At 35.1% G+C, this 16764-nt stretch overlaps 1 protein-coding gene across 1 annotated transcript in view; it reads right to left on the bottom strand.

Annotated features, from left to right (window-relative positions):
* LOC150086907 (isocitrate dehydrogenase [NAD] subunit gamma, mitochondrial-like) overlaps positions 1-16764 on the bottom strand; it is a 93075-nt gene that overhangs the window by 18481 nt on the left and 57830 nt on the right. The window contains exons 8-9 of the mRNA XM_090371675.1: positions 15358-15460; positions 13863-14009 (exon numbers count right to left, since the gene is read on the bottom strand). Of these exons, the coding sequence (XP_090227801.1) occupies positions 13863-14009; positions 15358-15460 (250 nt within the window). The remainder of the gene's footprint in view (positions 1-13862; positions 14010-15357; positions 15461-16764) is intronic.

The following is a 16764-nucleotide window of genomic DNA, read 5'->3' as shown; positions in this document are numbered from 1 at the left end:
TTGTGATATGAAATTAAAGAATGCCAATAAATCGATGTTACTAGCGCATAAAAATACAGTTAAACATAAAAAAAAGTGCAAATATTGCTAAGACAAGTTCAACGTTAGACACGTTCTTCACAAAACGTAAACCTACGAGAATGAAGAAGTAGCAAAGGCAGAGTTAACAATTGCTGCACTCATTTCTGAGCATAATGTTCCATTTGCGCAATGTGATCACCTTATAGAAGCATGTAAGAAAGCATTTCATAATAGCAATATTGCAAAACAAGTTTAGATGAAGGCGACTAAAGTCTCTTATCTTATACAATATGGCATAGCCTATCATGAAAAATTATACATTTCTAACATATGCAGAAACAACAAGTTTTCAATGATAATAGATGAAAGTACAGATTTATCTTTATCACAAGTTCTAGCTGTTGTTGTTAGATATTTTGATATTCAAAAACTTGATGTTGTAGATGTGTTACTTGACACTGTTTGTGTTGAAAATGGTATTTCAGAAGGGCTTTATCAAGCTGTAAAAGATCTTTTCATAGGAAAAAACATTCAAATAAGTAATCTCGTTGGCTTTGATAGTGATAAATGTGCCACTATGATGAGTACTAAGAGTAGGTTCCAGTCATTGCTAAAAAAAGGATGTACCATCAGTATTTATAATGGGATGTGTTTGCCATTCTTTTGCATTATGCGCTAGTCATTCAGTCAAGGTACTACATCATATCTAGAAATATTTATAAAAGATATCTCTTGTTATTTTTTCCGTAGTAGTAAAAGATTAAACGAGTTCAAAATGATTCAAGATGTTGTAGATACTAAGCATAAAATCCCCAAATTAGCACAAACACGTTGGTTATCCCGTGGCAATGTAATAAAAATTATTATTGAGCAGTGGGATGCATTCGTTCTTTATTTTCAGTCTCAATCAAAAATTGATAAAATCGATGGTGCAGGGAATATTTACAATACTATGATCACCAAAGGAACTAAGCATATGTTGTTGTTTTTAGGATATGTACTGGAGAAAATAAACTGCCTGAATATTGAATTTCAATCTGAGCATTTCAGATTGCACTTACTTCATTCAATGGTTTCAATTGAGTATAAAAATATTCTTAGATTTTTCATAAAAGAAGTCATTACTTCGTGCAAGCTGGTCGAAATTGATCCAAGCAATGCAATAAATCATAAGCCTCTGAATAAAATATATTTGGGAGGCCGTTGTATGGCCTTATTAAATTCAACACCGCTTGGTGACAGTGAAAGCAGGTTTAAAAATGATTGTTTAAAATTTCTTGTTGAACTTTGTATGGAAATCAGAAAAAGATTTCCTCTAAATGATGGAATTATCGCCAGTCTCAATGTTCTTGACCCAGCAGTGATACATGATTGTGCCAATTCGCCACACTCAATTTTCCATTTAGCAATGCAGTTCCCTCACCTTGTTTCTGAAGACAAACTAGATCTTCTAGATGATGAATGGAGATCATTTCGTTTAAATCAAGATTTAGATTTCTCTTACAAAACCATCCCTGAGTTTTGGTATCTGTTACGTAATGTAAAAGATGGCTTTAATAATTCTAAATATGAGATTTTATCTAACTTTATGACCAGTCTAACTATTTTACTTCACTCTTCGGCAAGCATAGAAAGAATCTTCTCCCAAGTAAACCCTATAAAAACAAAAGCCACAAACTCCCTTAAACCAGAAACTGTGAAAAATCGACTAATGGCAAAACAGGCGATAAATAGTTCTAATCAAAATTGCTATACATGGAAACCTAAATCAGAATTGGAAAAAGAAGTCATACACGGAACTTGTCATAAAAGATACGAAGAACGTTTGAAAAAAATGAAAGAACTTCAAAAAATAAATGTGGAGGGAACTGAATGGGATGAAAATTCTGATTACAATTAAATAAAAGATATTTTTGCATGGTAAGTTTTATCTTATTTGTGTTGCTATACTATATGATGAAAACTAGGTTTTTTTTGGGTTTATTTAAGTTGCAATCTAAGTTTTTTTTAAATTTGTGAGTGGGAGCCCTGCTTATAAATGATTATGTATATAACAGAGGTATATATCAGTATAGATGCCTGTCAAAATGACAGTCCAATAAAAGTGCACAACAGATTTTCAATTTATTATGCCACACTTCTCTATAATGCCCCTTACCTTAATTTAAATTAGGAACTTGTTAGTACCTAATTTAAATTTAAAAATGTCATTGAGCAAGTGCTTCAAGTGTATGTTTTTGAAATGATATTTGCTACCCACACCATGCCCAGTGCCTTCAATTTATTATGCTTAAATCATGTATAACTTGACTCCCACTTGCAAATCAATAATTTAAAATCCTCTAATTCATTGTTATTATACCACTACTAACTTTACTGTTGTTATGTCCTGCACAGTTATAAGTGAAATTTTTGGTTTTATTATAAGTTAAATTTTTTGGCCATATGAAATACTGCATATATACATTGCTCGTGCATGCTATAGGTGTAACATTTACCATTGAACCTATTCTTTAATCCATATGGATACAGTGATTTTTTGGCCAAGATAAATAGGACTTTTATTACAGTAGAGCATCGAAAATCTGAACGTCAATAATCCGAACAAGCCAGCATTTATTTTTATTTATTCATTTTTTTATGCTGATGCCATAAAATAATTACAGTAAGCAAGGGTTATTGTTATCATGTTTGTGAACTGAATTTTGGTTTTATTAAACAGCAATTCTAATAAGCAAAAATCGGAGGAATATTATTCACAGACTATAAAAATGAAGATATAAAGCATAAATTTACCCTTTTATCGACCAATTAACAAAATAAAATGGTACGTGAAAATTGGAAGAATATTATCCACAGTTTAGCAAAATAAAAATAAATCTACATTGCACACATAGCTTAATTAATATACAAACAGTATATTAAGCTATACTTTGTAAAAAAACAAAACTTTGTAATCTGTTATTCAACACACTTTGTAAGTGATATTTCTGTTCACTGACTTTTTTTTTTTTTTTTTGGGTTGTAAAATCCAAAATAGTAAAAAAAGATAAGCGTCAATGAATAACAAAGAATACGGCATGCAGAAATTGCAACTAAGATGATATGTGCGTGAGATACAGAGTAAAAAGTTTACGAAGTTTAGATATAGGAATGAAGAGAAGATTCTGAACAATTATTTACAGAGTTTTATTTTGCTACTGTAGTCATGGCATCTTCTTCCTCATCTTTTAAAAGCAAGCAAAAATTATTAACAATTGAATCGAAGATTGAAATTTTAAACAGACTTTCAAAGGGAGAGAGCAGGTCTTCATTAGAAAAATTTGGAAAGTCAACCATAACAGATATTAAAAACAAGGAAAAAATTTTGAAGTTCGCATAGAAACTTGATTCAGATTATGAGACAAAAAACAGAAAAACTATGAGAACAGCTAATGACTCATCCCTTGAAGATGATGCTTATTTGGTTCACACATAGAGATGAAGTTTAGGAGAACCCATATGTGGACCTCTGTTGTGTGAAAAGGCTCTGGATTTTAATAACTAGGTGGTCCCTCATATTTTAAAGCAAGTACAGGCTGGATAAAGAACTTTAAATCACTGCATGGCATTAGCAAACTTCACAATGAAGGGGAAATTTTATCTTGTGATTCTTCAGCAGCGGAATCATTTAAATAAAGTTTATCAATCTTATGGAAAGTGGAGGATATTCCAAAGATGACATATACAGCACTAATGAGACTGGAATAAACTGGAGGTCACTGTCTCAAAAATCTCTTGCATCTCGCCTTGAAACAGCTGCTCCCGGGTTTAAAGTGAGTAAAGAGCGAGTTACAGCTATGGTTTGCATTAATGCCAATGGGATTCATGCTTTGCCATTGATGTTGATAGGAAAATCAAAGAAACCCCATTGTTTTAAAAATGTTACTTGCCTCCCTGTGAGTTATAAAGCTCAAAAAAATGCATGGATGAAGTATTTACCGATTGGTTTACCAACGGTTTTATTCCAAATGTCAAAAAGTATTGTGAATGAGAAGGCAAAATGGGCAAGGTCTTGCTTATCCTAGACAATGCGGCATCAAATCCTTCAGTGGAAACATTAAACAAAATAGACGGGGGATTCGAAGTCATGTTTCTTCCACCAAACATTACTTCACTCCTCCAACCGATGGACCAAATGATCGAAAAACGTTGAAGAGAATCTCCAAAAAAAAAGTCTTGTGTCATTTACTTTTAGCAGAAAACAACAAAAAAAGCATTGCAGCTTTTTTGAAAAAGCTCAGTCTCAAGGACAGCTGCTACACGTTAGCTGACGCGTGGGAATCACTCACTGCTCAGAATTTAAAAAAATGCTAGGAAAAAACTTCATCTATTGCAGAAGAAACCATAAGAGATGAGCAGAATTGAACTGAAGGAGATGAGGGATAAATACTGAATGAGATGATCAACTTGTTTCAGTCAATCCCTGTGTCTGAAGATTGCGATGATGCAAGGGTTTGCTTGCAATGATGCTACAGGGTTTCCTGTTTTAGATGAAGACGAAATTGTGAATGTAAAAGAAACTGGAGCTCCTGAAAATGATATGGATGAAGAAAATAACATGAACACTGGGCCTATGCATGCTGAGGCATTCGGCACACTAGAGACTGTGATGGCTTGGTACAAGCAACAAACTGAATGCTGTCCAATTCAACTACTCTTGCTGAAAAGGGTGAGAGTCTGGCATCAAAGAAACAAAGTTTGAAAATGGTGCAGCAAAAAATAAGTACAGGTAGCCCTCAATTTATGCCTGGATTAGGTTCCTGGGGGGGGACAGGCACAAATGGAACCCTTTATATAATGGAGTCCATCGGAAATCATAGGGTTAGGTTCAGGCACCAAAAATTTTACCTATCACTTTACATCGACTGTTTTATTTTATTAGCATTCTTCATTGTAGTAGTAGTTAATGCAGGCATATTCATAGCTCTACACACATTAGGGCGGCTTTCACCAGCTTCCATCCTCCGAATAACCTCCATCTTATTTTCCAATGTGATCGACGTGCCTTTTTAATGCTTTCATTTGCACTAGGATTCAATGAACTTCTTTTACCAGACATGGAGTCTCTTTATTCTATTAAATCAAAAACTTTATAACACGATTGGCAAAAACTGCACACTGCTATCACTATTATTAATTATTATTTAATTTATTAATAGCACAATTAATAAAAAATTGTTAGCATAATAAATTTCCAACACGTGTAAATGGTGTAAACAACGATCAACTCAATGCTTCACCACATGAACCTTTACCACCCACATCCACCAGTGACTACTTTGAGGGCGGGAATCTTTCTTGCGGCGTCTCCGTAGCCAGGTGGGAAGGAGCAGCAGTGCGTACCACACGCTTCTTGATTAGACCAGGGTTCGAGCCCGTCACCACCAAATATGGAGGATGCGGAAAGGTCAGGGAATGACCACCGCATATTCCGGAGCAATATGGCCTTAGTTGCTAATGCTCCTAAAAACCAAACAACAACAACAACAATCTTTCTTGCCTCTGGCTATGATACAGATGCACTAATTGCTGATTGGCTCAGATTGTCCTAAATCACGTGAACAGTACATGATACAGTACGGTACAAAGCCAATAAATTTTGTCTGAAAATTTTAAACTTACAATTTATAAAAAAATTTGCAAAAAAATAAAAATTAAAAAATTGCAAAAATAAATAAAAATGGCCTTGTGGTTAGTGATCAGCACTATTGCAAATCAGTGCAAATCGTACTAGTGCAAAATGAGGGCTACCTGTAATTATTTTCGTTAAAGGCATATAAATGTGTTATTGTGGCTGAAAGTTCCATTTATTTTGTTACCTATTTTTTTTTGTTACCTATTTTTTTTACAAAATAAATACTTACGTATTTATTTTGTAAAAATACGTAAGTACAACTTAGAGTTTTCATTTATAAACTTACTAAACCTTTTTTTTTAGTCTCCGGAACAGTATTTTTAATGAGTTTGAAAATCCAAACTACCCCCAGTCCCAATTAGTTCGGATTATCCCCGCTCTACTGTATATCCCTTTTGCTAATGTTATTTACTATGGCCAGAATAGAAATCCATGTTTTCATGAAATTATGAACCTGGAAATGCTGTAGTTCTAATTCATTGTTAAATTTATAATTTTCACTTTCAGCTTTACCTTTATACAATTTAATTTGAGATCTACATAAGTTCATTCTAATGTGTGGTTCATTAAACATTTGCCCTACATATTCTGCTTGGCAAACCATACATGCAATTGTACATATAGCATCACTAACTTGACAAAAAAATTTTTGCTCTCTCGGTTCTTCAGGATGTACAGATGGACAGGTTTTATGGATTTTCTTCTTACATGCATTAAACTTAATGCTACTCTGACAATTAACATGATAACTGAAGTCATTAATGTACTAGATAAATTCTGTTTCATTTAATATATCCTCAGAGTCCATAGTGGTTCTACGCACAGAAGGAAGACTAAAAGCATTAGATGCTACCAGACCATGTTCATTATTTATCAAATTACCCACCGAAGCAGTATGTAATCATTGCTATTTGACTTTTCCATATATAATCATAAATTACACATGCAGAAACAACTATACATAATAAAATAAAATAAAGTAAAATGAAATAAAATAAAGTGGATGGACCTAAAGCAGCAGTCAAACATTGGTTGTATATTATGTTTAGTTGTATGTTCATGTAAAATGGTACAAAGTTTATATTACTCGGTAGAAAATTAGTTGTTTGGAAAAAAGTGTTTAAGAATGCTGACAGGATTGGAGTGATTATCAACGAACCTGTCGATAATCTATTGAAAGTGATTCAATGTATGCACAATAAATGCTAACTTCATTGTGCATACATTTCTTGAGTGAGAGCGTATCACTTACCTTTGGAAATCATCCTTTGCCTACCTGCCTGCTTGCCTGCAGTGGCTATAGGCTATTCTAAGCCATATCTTGATTGCTTTAAAGTTTTGTTTACTGTTGAGCAATGATTAGGACCAACCAATCGGAAATATACATCATGAGTCTGATTTTCAATGGACTACTCACAACCATATCACAGTGAAAGTTTATTGATATGGAAAAACATGCTGCTTTTGGAAGTTTTCCATGCTTGTAATATAATTCACAACTGCCACTACAGCAGTTTTTTCTTATAGTAAATAAAGCAGTATCCTGGATCCTTATGTTGGATATACATAGCAAATACATATGGGACATCTATGGCTGCTGTGTATATATATACTGCTAAGTGAGTTTTACTACCACTGTTGGTAAACACTAATGACAGCTATCGGCAAACACATGACTGCTATTGGAAAACTAATAAAACTTATGACTGCTATTGATAAGCCAATATAGGCATTCTATAGTGGCCATACAGGTCCAGGAACCTGGACCACTACTGTGAAATAGAATTTTGCTTTCTTTATTTAAATTTTACATATTTTTAATCATTGTTCAGGAATTTTACTATAATAAACTATAATTTAATAATTATAGCATATTGTAGAAGCAACCTTGTTTCACTGCTCCATCAAAACATTGCACACCCTTTCACAATCTGTGTACTTTTAGGCAAAAGGAAATTGCTGATGTTTCAATAGTATGATATGATTCAACAATATACATCAAGCAAAAGCATACATTACAATATAATAACAGCTGAAAAAGAAATCTTCAGGCGAAAGGGAAAAATTAATTAATGGGGCATAATAAATATAAAAATAAATATAAGCAGGGGCAGCTCGTTGGCAGGCACTGCGGAACTGCAGCACCACCAACTTTTTAAATCTAAATATACAGTCAATGGAGTCATATGAAATTTTGTGAAGAACAATGCAACACAATGAATATTTTTATTAATAGGTCCCGGCATATAGTATACTCATCTTCTATTTCCAAAAATCATTTTTATAAACACATATAAAAACAAAATCGTTTTCAACTTAGAAGTTTAACCATTGGTGGAACACAGTTACACATTTTGGACCCAGCGGTTGAGTCAATGCCCAGTTGGCAGGTTGCCAATACGCATTTTTTAGTGCTGATAAAACAAGTCAAAGGAACTGCATAGCGAGCAGTGCTGATTTGAACAGTGCACCAAATTTGAATGAAAAAGTTCATTTATTTTCAACAAATAAAAACCAAAGAATGGATTTTATTTTTAAATAAAATTTCAAAATTACCCGAATCTGTTAATGGTAAGTGTCCAGTTAATGTTTTATAGTATTTTACCTTGCTTATTATTACCATCTATGTCTATATATCTTATAACCAAGGCAATTTAATGTAACTTTAAGAAGCAGCACCCCCAAACATCAGAGTGCCACTGAATATAAGAATAGCAAATGTGATACAAAGAGATCCAATTACTTGCTTTGCATATTTGCAGATACATCATCTAGGGTCAACATCCATCAGTATGCAAACAGAAGTAATTATTTCAGATGTTATATTCCATCATAACACAAGCATAATAATATTCTTAATTACATATGTAACGAAAACATAAATATCATAATTTACTAGTAAATATGTGAAGAATTATACAGAATTAAACATAAGGAGCAGTAATTAATTTAATCATTTACTGGTATAAAGCAATGGGCCCAGTAGTTAGTAAAAAATAAAATGTAGCCATAGGAAGAATATGTACATAAGTATCAATTAGTGACCATTATTCAAATGACAAGCATGTTTCAAACTGAATGGTATAGTTACCTTGACACCATCTATGGAAATTGACAACTACAATCTACTAATTTAATTTTAGTTTTAAAATGATAATTAATTTCAATAAATGAATTAATAAGTACAGTACAATCCAATCAAATTAATAATAAACAATATTATAATAACATTGAACAACAAATTTTGAGTCATATGTTACAGGCACGAAAGTAAGTTTACTTTATACATTTTCGGGTGGTAAACACACAAATAGTGAATAAAATGTCAAATTGGCTCTTGTTTTCAAAAAAATATTTATACAAGGTATTGTTTATTTATATGGCAGTAAGATGTAGCTATGAACAGAGCTGGGGCCCAGATGCAAAAGGGGTTAAGGAGCCTCGTTTATTTATGTTGAGACTTTGACGGCTCCCCTAGATTGGGTGCCCTGGTGTGGCATATCCAATGCACCCCATTTGCACTACCCTGACTACAAGCATACCTGTATCAAACAGGACCTTTTCACCAACCAATAATAATCAGCTAACGTGGCGGCACTCCATTTGCATCTTTGTTCCATTGCTGCGATGTCTTGATGGAAGCACCCACCATGTTTGTTGCTGACAGTACCACAGTTTGGTAGGAAGAAATCCAGGTATGAGTGCAAGAAATGCATCTTCAATGACATACTACACCCCACTTTTTTGTAAAAAGTAATGATATCTTCCAAAGCTGCCTGTAGTTGCTGGCTTTAACATTTCCTAGAAAACCAGTCGAAACATTTCAAAAGGCTTTCCATGCTGATTTCTTGCTATCACACTAAGGACACGTTCAAACTATTCATCTTTGAAAAGTTGCCTTATTTGTGGACCAATGAAAATGCCTGCCCTAATCCTCTCTGTACTGTCTTGGGAATTTCTCTTGCAAGTATGTGAATGCAGGACCGTTCGCTTCCAAAGCCTTCACAAAATTTTTCATGAGTCCCAGAGGAGCTTCATTTGGATTTACCAGAGGTTCAAATGTTACGTTCTTCATTCCAGGTGTTAATGACTTTCATTGAAGCCAACTCCTCTTCTCGTAGTGCATACCCTTGGCACGACTATCCCACTCACAGAGAAAGCAACAATATTTAGTGTAACCCTTTTGTAGTCCTAATAAAATGCCAATTACCTTAAAATCACAACATATCTGCCAATCATACTTCTGATAGTGTACACCTAAGAGGATATTTTCCATGTTGGCGAATGTTTCTTTTTTTTTTTTGTGGACAGCATATCAAAGAGGTACTGAAGGCAGCATATTTCCATTGTGTAATAACACAGCCTTAAGGCTAGCCTTAGAAGAGTCTATAAATAGTTGCCATTCTTTGGGAACGTGCCTCATGTTCATTGCTGCCATTAGACCATCAATATCCTTACAAACAGTGAGATCACCTTCTGTTTGATAGAATTTATCATAGTCTTTATTTCGAGTATGAAATGTTGTCACTTTCACAAAATAATCTACAAGATGCCACTGTTGTAGACTTGAGGCCAAAAGCTCTTCTTTATTCTTCGGCAGTTCACGATCATTAAGCTCACTTTCTGTGATCTTATGTGGTTCCGAAGGATAAAGGTTTGGACAAAATGGTGGATTCCTTGATGTAACAGCTACTGTACTTCTTTGTATATATCAAGTTGATGTTCATCAGTGTCTTCATCTTTGTCAGCATACAGAAAAACAGTCAGGTGGTTGTTAAGAATAGGTAATACTTCAACGAGAGGCATGGAATGAATTGCAGATGGTATATTTGGGTACAGCACTGTCCACATATTCTTCATTATCATCCCTTTTCTAATAGGAGGCACCATACAGAAGTAACAGTCTGTGACATGATTTGTTGAATCCTTCCATATCATGGGCATTGCAAAAGGCATAAAACATCCCATTCAATTCACCATGCATTGAGTTTTGATGACCAGGCAGTGCAGCATACGTGTGGAGCCCAGTTCTTGTCCTCACGCAATAAGAGCAAGGCAACAGTTGCCATTCACGTGATAAGAGCGAGGCAATAGTTGCTGTTCATGCAATAAGAGTGTCGTGGTACTGAAACTGCAGTGTTGCCATGCATTTTGCCGAAAGCCTAAGTTGATAATGTACAGCAACTCACTAATATGAGACCCCAACTGTAATTTGAAAACAACAGTTAATCGACAAATTTTAATGTGAGTTTCATGTTCAGCAGCATGAAATTAGTCCAGATTGGGTATTTTTGTTTTTGTAACATTTTATGTGTTGACCAGTGTAATCAGCATTTAACAGGTCAATATAAAAAAAAAAAAATACTTATATTAAATTAAAATAAAACAAATGTTTATATTAAATTAAATTAAAGGACATAAAACAAAGTAATATGTGTACAGTTTCTAAGGCGAAAAAAAAATTATCCACTTTGAATATCATTGACAATACAATTTAATGTCAGTTGCAATTTGCTGTTCAGGCATTAGCATTATATGCAAGGAAGAAAGAAAGCAAATTTCTCTACGTCTATCCAGCAACCATCCTTCCTTGATTTACATTTATGCCTCCTTATATGTGTTGTCTGAGCAAGAATAAGGAATTATCAACATTTAACTTATTCAATCCATTCAACGCCTTAAACACTGCAAGCAGATCCCCTCACAGGTGACTTCAGTTTTCAGACACTGAAACACATCTATGCAGTCTATGTTAATGTCAGTAGGTGGGGTGAAGGAAATGCTTCATTTAAACACTACACAATGTACAGTTTGATTGACGCTGGCAAACATGCTGCGTTGGGAAGGCCAGTAAAGTTTTGCTTAGGCCTCAAAGTACACAATTTTCCACTTTACTAACAGCATTTCTCTATAATATTAGATTTAAAAATCAAGTCAGACTTAAGTACTTATGGCTAAATTAGCCACTGCAGCTTAATCAATACGAAGTTCACATTATTTGAGCATTTTTTCAGAAAACAATGGAGAAACTGCTAATTACGTGTATTGATTCTAAACATTCTGATGTGTTTATGCTTCTTAGCAAGCAGTCATTCAGTACCTTTCTTTATTTGAATTTAAGCAATATATACACCAATAAGCCAAAACATTATAACCAGCGAGTCGTTATGCCAATTGAAGCAACTGCAGGTGAATTACGGCGCGTGCGCGGGTCGGGACACACACTTTAAAAACACCTGATACTGAGCTTCGTTAATCAGTGTTACTCTTGTTCTTCAGATGGGAAAGGTAGCGGACTTAAGCAAGTCTGACAAAGGCCAAATTGTAATGGTCAAACAACTGGGTCAGAACATATCCGAAATGGCATGGCTGGTGGGATGCTCACGGTCAGCTGTGGTTAGTACCTACCGAAAGTGGTCCGAGGAGGGGAAACCACAAACTGCCGGCAAGGTGTTGGACGACCACACCTCACCAATGCTTGAGGTGAGTGAAGGCTCTTTCCCAGATGGTATGTGGCAACAGAAGGGAAACTGTGGGACAACTCACCAGTAATTGGAATGCTGGTGAGGAGTAATGTGTCACAACACACAGTACATCGAACCCTACTGAAAATGGGGCTGTGTAGCTGCAGGCCACTCCGAGTGCCCATGCTAACCATAGTTCACCAGCGACAGTGCCTACAATAGGTAAGCGAGCATCGAAACTGAACCTTGAGTGAAAGGAAGAATGTCATCTGGTCCGATGAATCACATTTCCTGTTGCACCATGTGGACGGCCAGGTACATTTGTGTTGTTTACCTGGGGAAGTGGTGGCACCTGGATGCACCGTGGGACAAAAACAAGCCAGTGGCGGCAGTGTCATGCTTTGGGCAATGTTCTGCTGGGTTACCCTGGGTCCAGTCATCCATGTGCCAGGCACTCTGATGTCTACCAGCTACACAATCATCACTGTTGACCAGGTACACCCTTTCATGGTAACGGACTCCCTCTCTGGCGGTGCTGTCTTTCAGCAGGATAATGAGACATGCCACACCACCCGGATTGTTTGAGAGGGGTTCGTGGAACATGAGGAAGACTTCCAGGTATTGCCCTGACCTCAAAATTCCCCAGACATCAATCCCATCGAGCATCTGTGGTTTGTGTTGGAACAGCAACTCCGATCTGCAGCATCTCAACCACAGACCTTACAGGAGTTAAAGGATCTGCTGGTTACGTGTTGGTACGAGCTGTTTTGGCTGCACATGGAGGACCAACATCATATTAGATAGGTGGTCGTAATGTTTTGGCTCATAGGTGTATGCTGCAAAGAATATTCATGGCTTTTGTATAATTGGTGAATTAGCAAGCTAGTTTTAAAGTTTCCTGATGGAATGATGAAAGCAATTATTGAATATGGCAATCCATGTAATTTGAATGACATTATCATGCAGGGGTAGTAACAAGTGAAAAAAAGAGGTGCTCTCGCTGTGTGTGGGTCAGATTAGTTTCAAGGTAACTTTTGATACTTTCAGTTTATTTGCCAGCATTAGGTGCCTGCATGTGTATATAGCTTTCACTGTATCAGAATCAGTTTTCTACCAATATAATAAATCTGAAGTTTCATGGATTCCATGACTGTTCCACTTCTTCAGAGATGAATACAGATATATTTTTATATAAATAGGTTTTTAAATGCATACACACACATATTAACATTAACAATGACTCAAATGTGGTTCTTTAATTGTGGAGATGAGATCAGGTACAGTCTGCATCACAGACTGTAACTGTAGGTTGGAGGAAATACGTTTTATACAGTTCAGTGTGATGTGTCTGCTCAATGTCGCACGACTTTGTGAAAGTAAACATTGAAGAAAATCCTAGAGGAGCTAGGAGAGGCAACTGATATGGCACAACCCTACTGAGTGCATGTTATAAGCTGTTTACTGAGTGCATGTTATAAGCTGTTTACTGAGTGCATGTTATAAGCTGTTTAGTTAGTACAAATTCTCTGGAATGCATCTTTTGTGCTAAATGAGACTTCGCCATACTTTTTTTTTAATCATGATTTAACAAATTGTAGATGTTATCTAAAGAATCAATAAAAACAATTTCAATACAAATTTGATATAAAACTGAGCCCTCATAAATATGAAATACAATAGTAAAATGACTTAAACCTTACAGTTTCAAATACTGCATATGACTTTCCATAATTTCTGCCTGATGTAATGCCAGGACCTCCTACCAAACCACAGGCAATGTTGTTCAATATATTTCCATATAAGTTGGGTAGCAAGAGTACATCAAATTGATGTGGATTAGATACCAGCTGGAAAAATGAAAACAGAAATCTCATGCTTTAACAAACTGATTTTGTCTATTCACACAATACACACAAATTACCTGGCTAAAATATTAGAAACTCCTACTCGATATCAACATTGAGTAGGAGCATTGCACTTTTGATAGCAGTCTAAATCTGTTTTATTACATAGATTTGATAAGTGCCTGAAAGATATCTATCATGATCTCATTCCATTCTTGCAGCAACAATATCTTCATGACGATAATGCCATTAGACATGTTTCTACATACAAACATCCCATAACTGTTCAACGTTCAAGATATGGAGATAGGTGGCTGTGGAAGGTGGGTGAAGTTCCCATAATGTGTTTGCTAGCAGTTTGGGTAGCATTATCATCATGAAAGTAGGCATCTCAATCAGATCAAACGAATTTCAGGGTAAAGATAGTTTGATACATTACTCAAATACTGCAGGAATATTTGTTGTCCCTTCATACATGTGCAAGACCAATCTTATCAAATGTAAATATTCTACCATTAGCAGTTTGCACACCGAGGTAACAACATGGAATCCACTTTGTGGGACTGGTGCCACGCTTTGGTTCTATCACCTGTACAAAGCAATGTAAATCTGAATTAATGTGATCACAAATTACCAAATAGCTACTATCTATTTGGCATTATGATGGCATCACATTTTGAAGTTTCCTAAGTGCGGCTAGCATAAAGATGGACTTATCACATAGCACGTTAGCATTATGAAGCTGTATAGAAGCCATGTGATACACGGGTTCTATACAGCTTAATATCACTTCAGTTTTCACTACTTCTAACAGCTCTCTAGATTCTTGGATGTAGAGCAACAGATGTCTACTACAGTGGATAATGCAGCTCTTTTTGTCTATCAGAGTGGATAATGCAGCTCTTGTTATCTATCAGAGTGAATAGCAGTTCCTATAATGTTCCTATAATGATTGCAGCAATGGATATCTACCACTCCTTCAGTGAAACCAGCTTCCACAGCATATAATCATTCTTGGTAGCTTCTTTAGGTAATAATCTTGAACAGTCCAGTGATTTCTACAGTTTTGATTATGAAAGATGCAGCCTATGAAACTAACAAAAGTGCCTTCTGGAATTAGTAATGTCTCTCATGGTGTCCCATGTCAAATGGAAGGTAACAGTGAGCTATACTGAAGTATTTAAGACTGACTGCACTAAAAATGCATTAGCAGACCACATCAACTAGAAATACATGGTTTTGAAATGGGGTGTATGGAAGAAATTCAATGTGGAAAGGGGAAAGTGATCTAATATTCCAGCCAGAAAAAAACAAGCATTAAATCATTTGAAACATATTGAAAATTCATTACTTGCATACTACAGTTGTCAATGATCATGTTATTGAATTTGATATCTGGATAATCTTTAGCAACTTCTGTAGCACATTTCAAGAACAGTCCATCAGCCAGTTTCCTGTAATTATATGCAATTGAAAAATAAATTTGATTTTGTTGATATATACAATACATTTGATAAAATAATTTCAGCACTTAATTTCAAATTAAGTCTTAGAACTTTTACCATAAAATATACTCAATACAGGGTGAGCATACTCTAACACATACAATCGATCATTTAAAAAAAGTACACGATAAAGATAAATGATTTATTTTATTTGAAAAAACAACTAAAAATATTTCATGGAACTTCATTAACACGTTCACTGCAAGAATGCAAACTTGCATCAAATGAACTGCAATTTTTGTGCATCAACTCAAATATGTGTCTACTGAATTGTAATCAATAAATAAGCACTGTAAAAGGAAGGGCACATGAAAAGAACAACTGAGTTATATTGGCACACTGATTGAACCTTGGACTATTGCATTACAGCTGGGATTTTGCTTGGCATCAACTGCAGTATCTACAGAGAGTGCTATAAAAGCTGTATAGCAGGTTCACAGATCCATATGTTCTTTGCTTGTGTTGAAGTTATTTTATCTAGTTTCATATTTTTTATTTGCTTGTGTTGAAGTTATTTTATCTAGTTTAGTATTTTCCACAAGAAGAAAAGGTAAAATTTTTTTGAAGATTATACTGCTGAAATTTAATTCTTTAGTTTGTGAAAAACAAAACATCATCCTTAGTGTATGTGTCTACTGAAATCATTTTGTGGAAAAAGCAATTTCCTATAAAATTTTACCCTAAAGGATTGTTATAATGGATCCACAGCCTGGGACATGACTGAAAAAGAACACGGATGGACAGTATGATAAAGTTGATGACACTGAATCAGCTCGTTATAATATGTCATCTGATACTGAAATAGAATTCTATTCAAGTGATGTGGATTCTGAATCTTGTTCAAATTCATCTGTTGATGAATTTGAACAATACTAACATCTGTTAGTATGCTACAAACAACAGATGCCAGCATTACTTGGAGTGATGATTCTTCACAGATGTGAAATCCATTTACTAAAAAGCACTGCCTACTTATTCAAGCACCCCAAGGCACAAATAAAGGACCCTTGCAAATATAAGCAGCAGCAAAATTGTTAAAAAAAAAATGTAACTACTAAGTGATAGAGCTGAAAAGCTCAGTCTCAAATTGGCAATGCTGCAACAGAAACAGTGTGCTGTGGTATTGGGAGTTTAAATGTGTCAATATAAGACACGAAGAAAAAGCACCTGGAGGCCTTCTGTTGAGGTTGGAAGAGTTGACAGGTTTTGTGAAGCCTTTCAGTATAGCCCAAGCAAATCCACTCATAATGCCA

This window comes from Mastigoproctus giganteus, chromosome 4, assembly GCF_048544385.1.
Source record: "Mastigoproctus giganteus isolate SK-2022 chromosome 4, ASM4854438v1, whole genome shotgun sequence".
In the NCBI taxonomy this organism is placed as follows: domain Eukaryota; kingdom Metazoa; phylum Arthropoda; class Arachnida; order Uropygi; family Thelyphonidae; genus Mastigoproctus; species Mastigoproctus giganteus.
The sequence above is the reverse complement of the archived record's forward strand: the minus strand, read 5'-3'. Positions and strand labels throughout refer to the sequence as shown.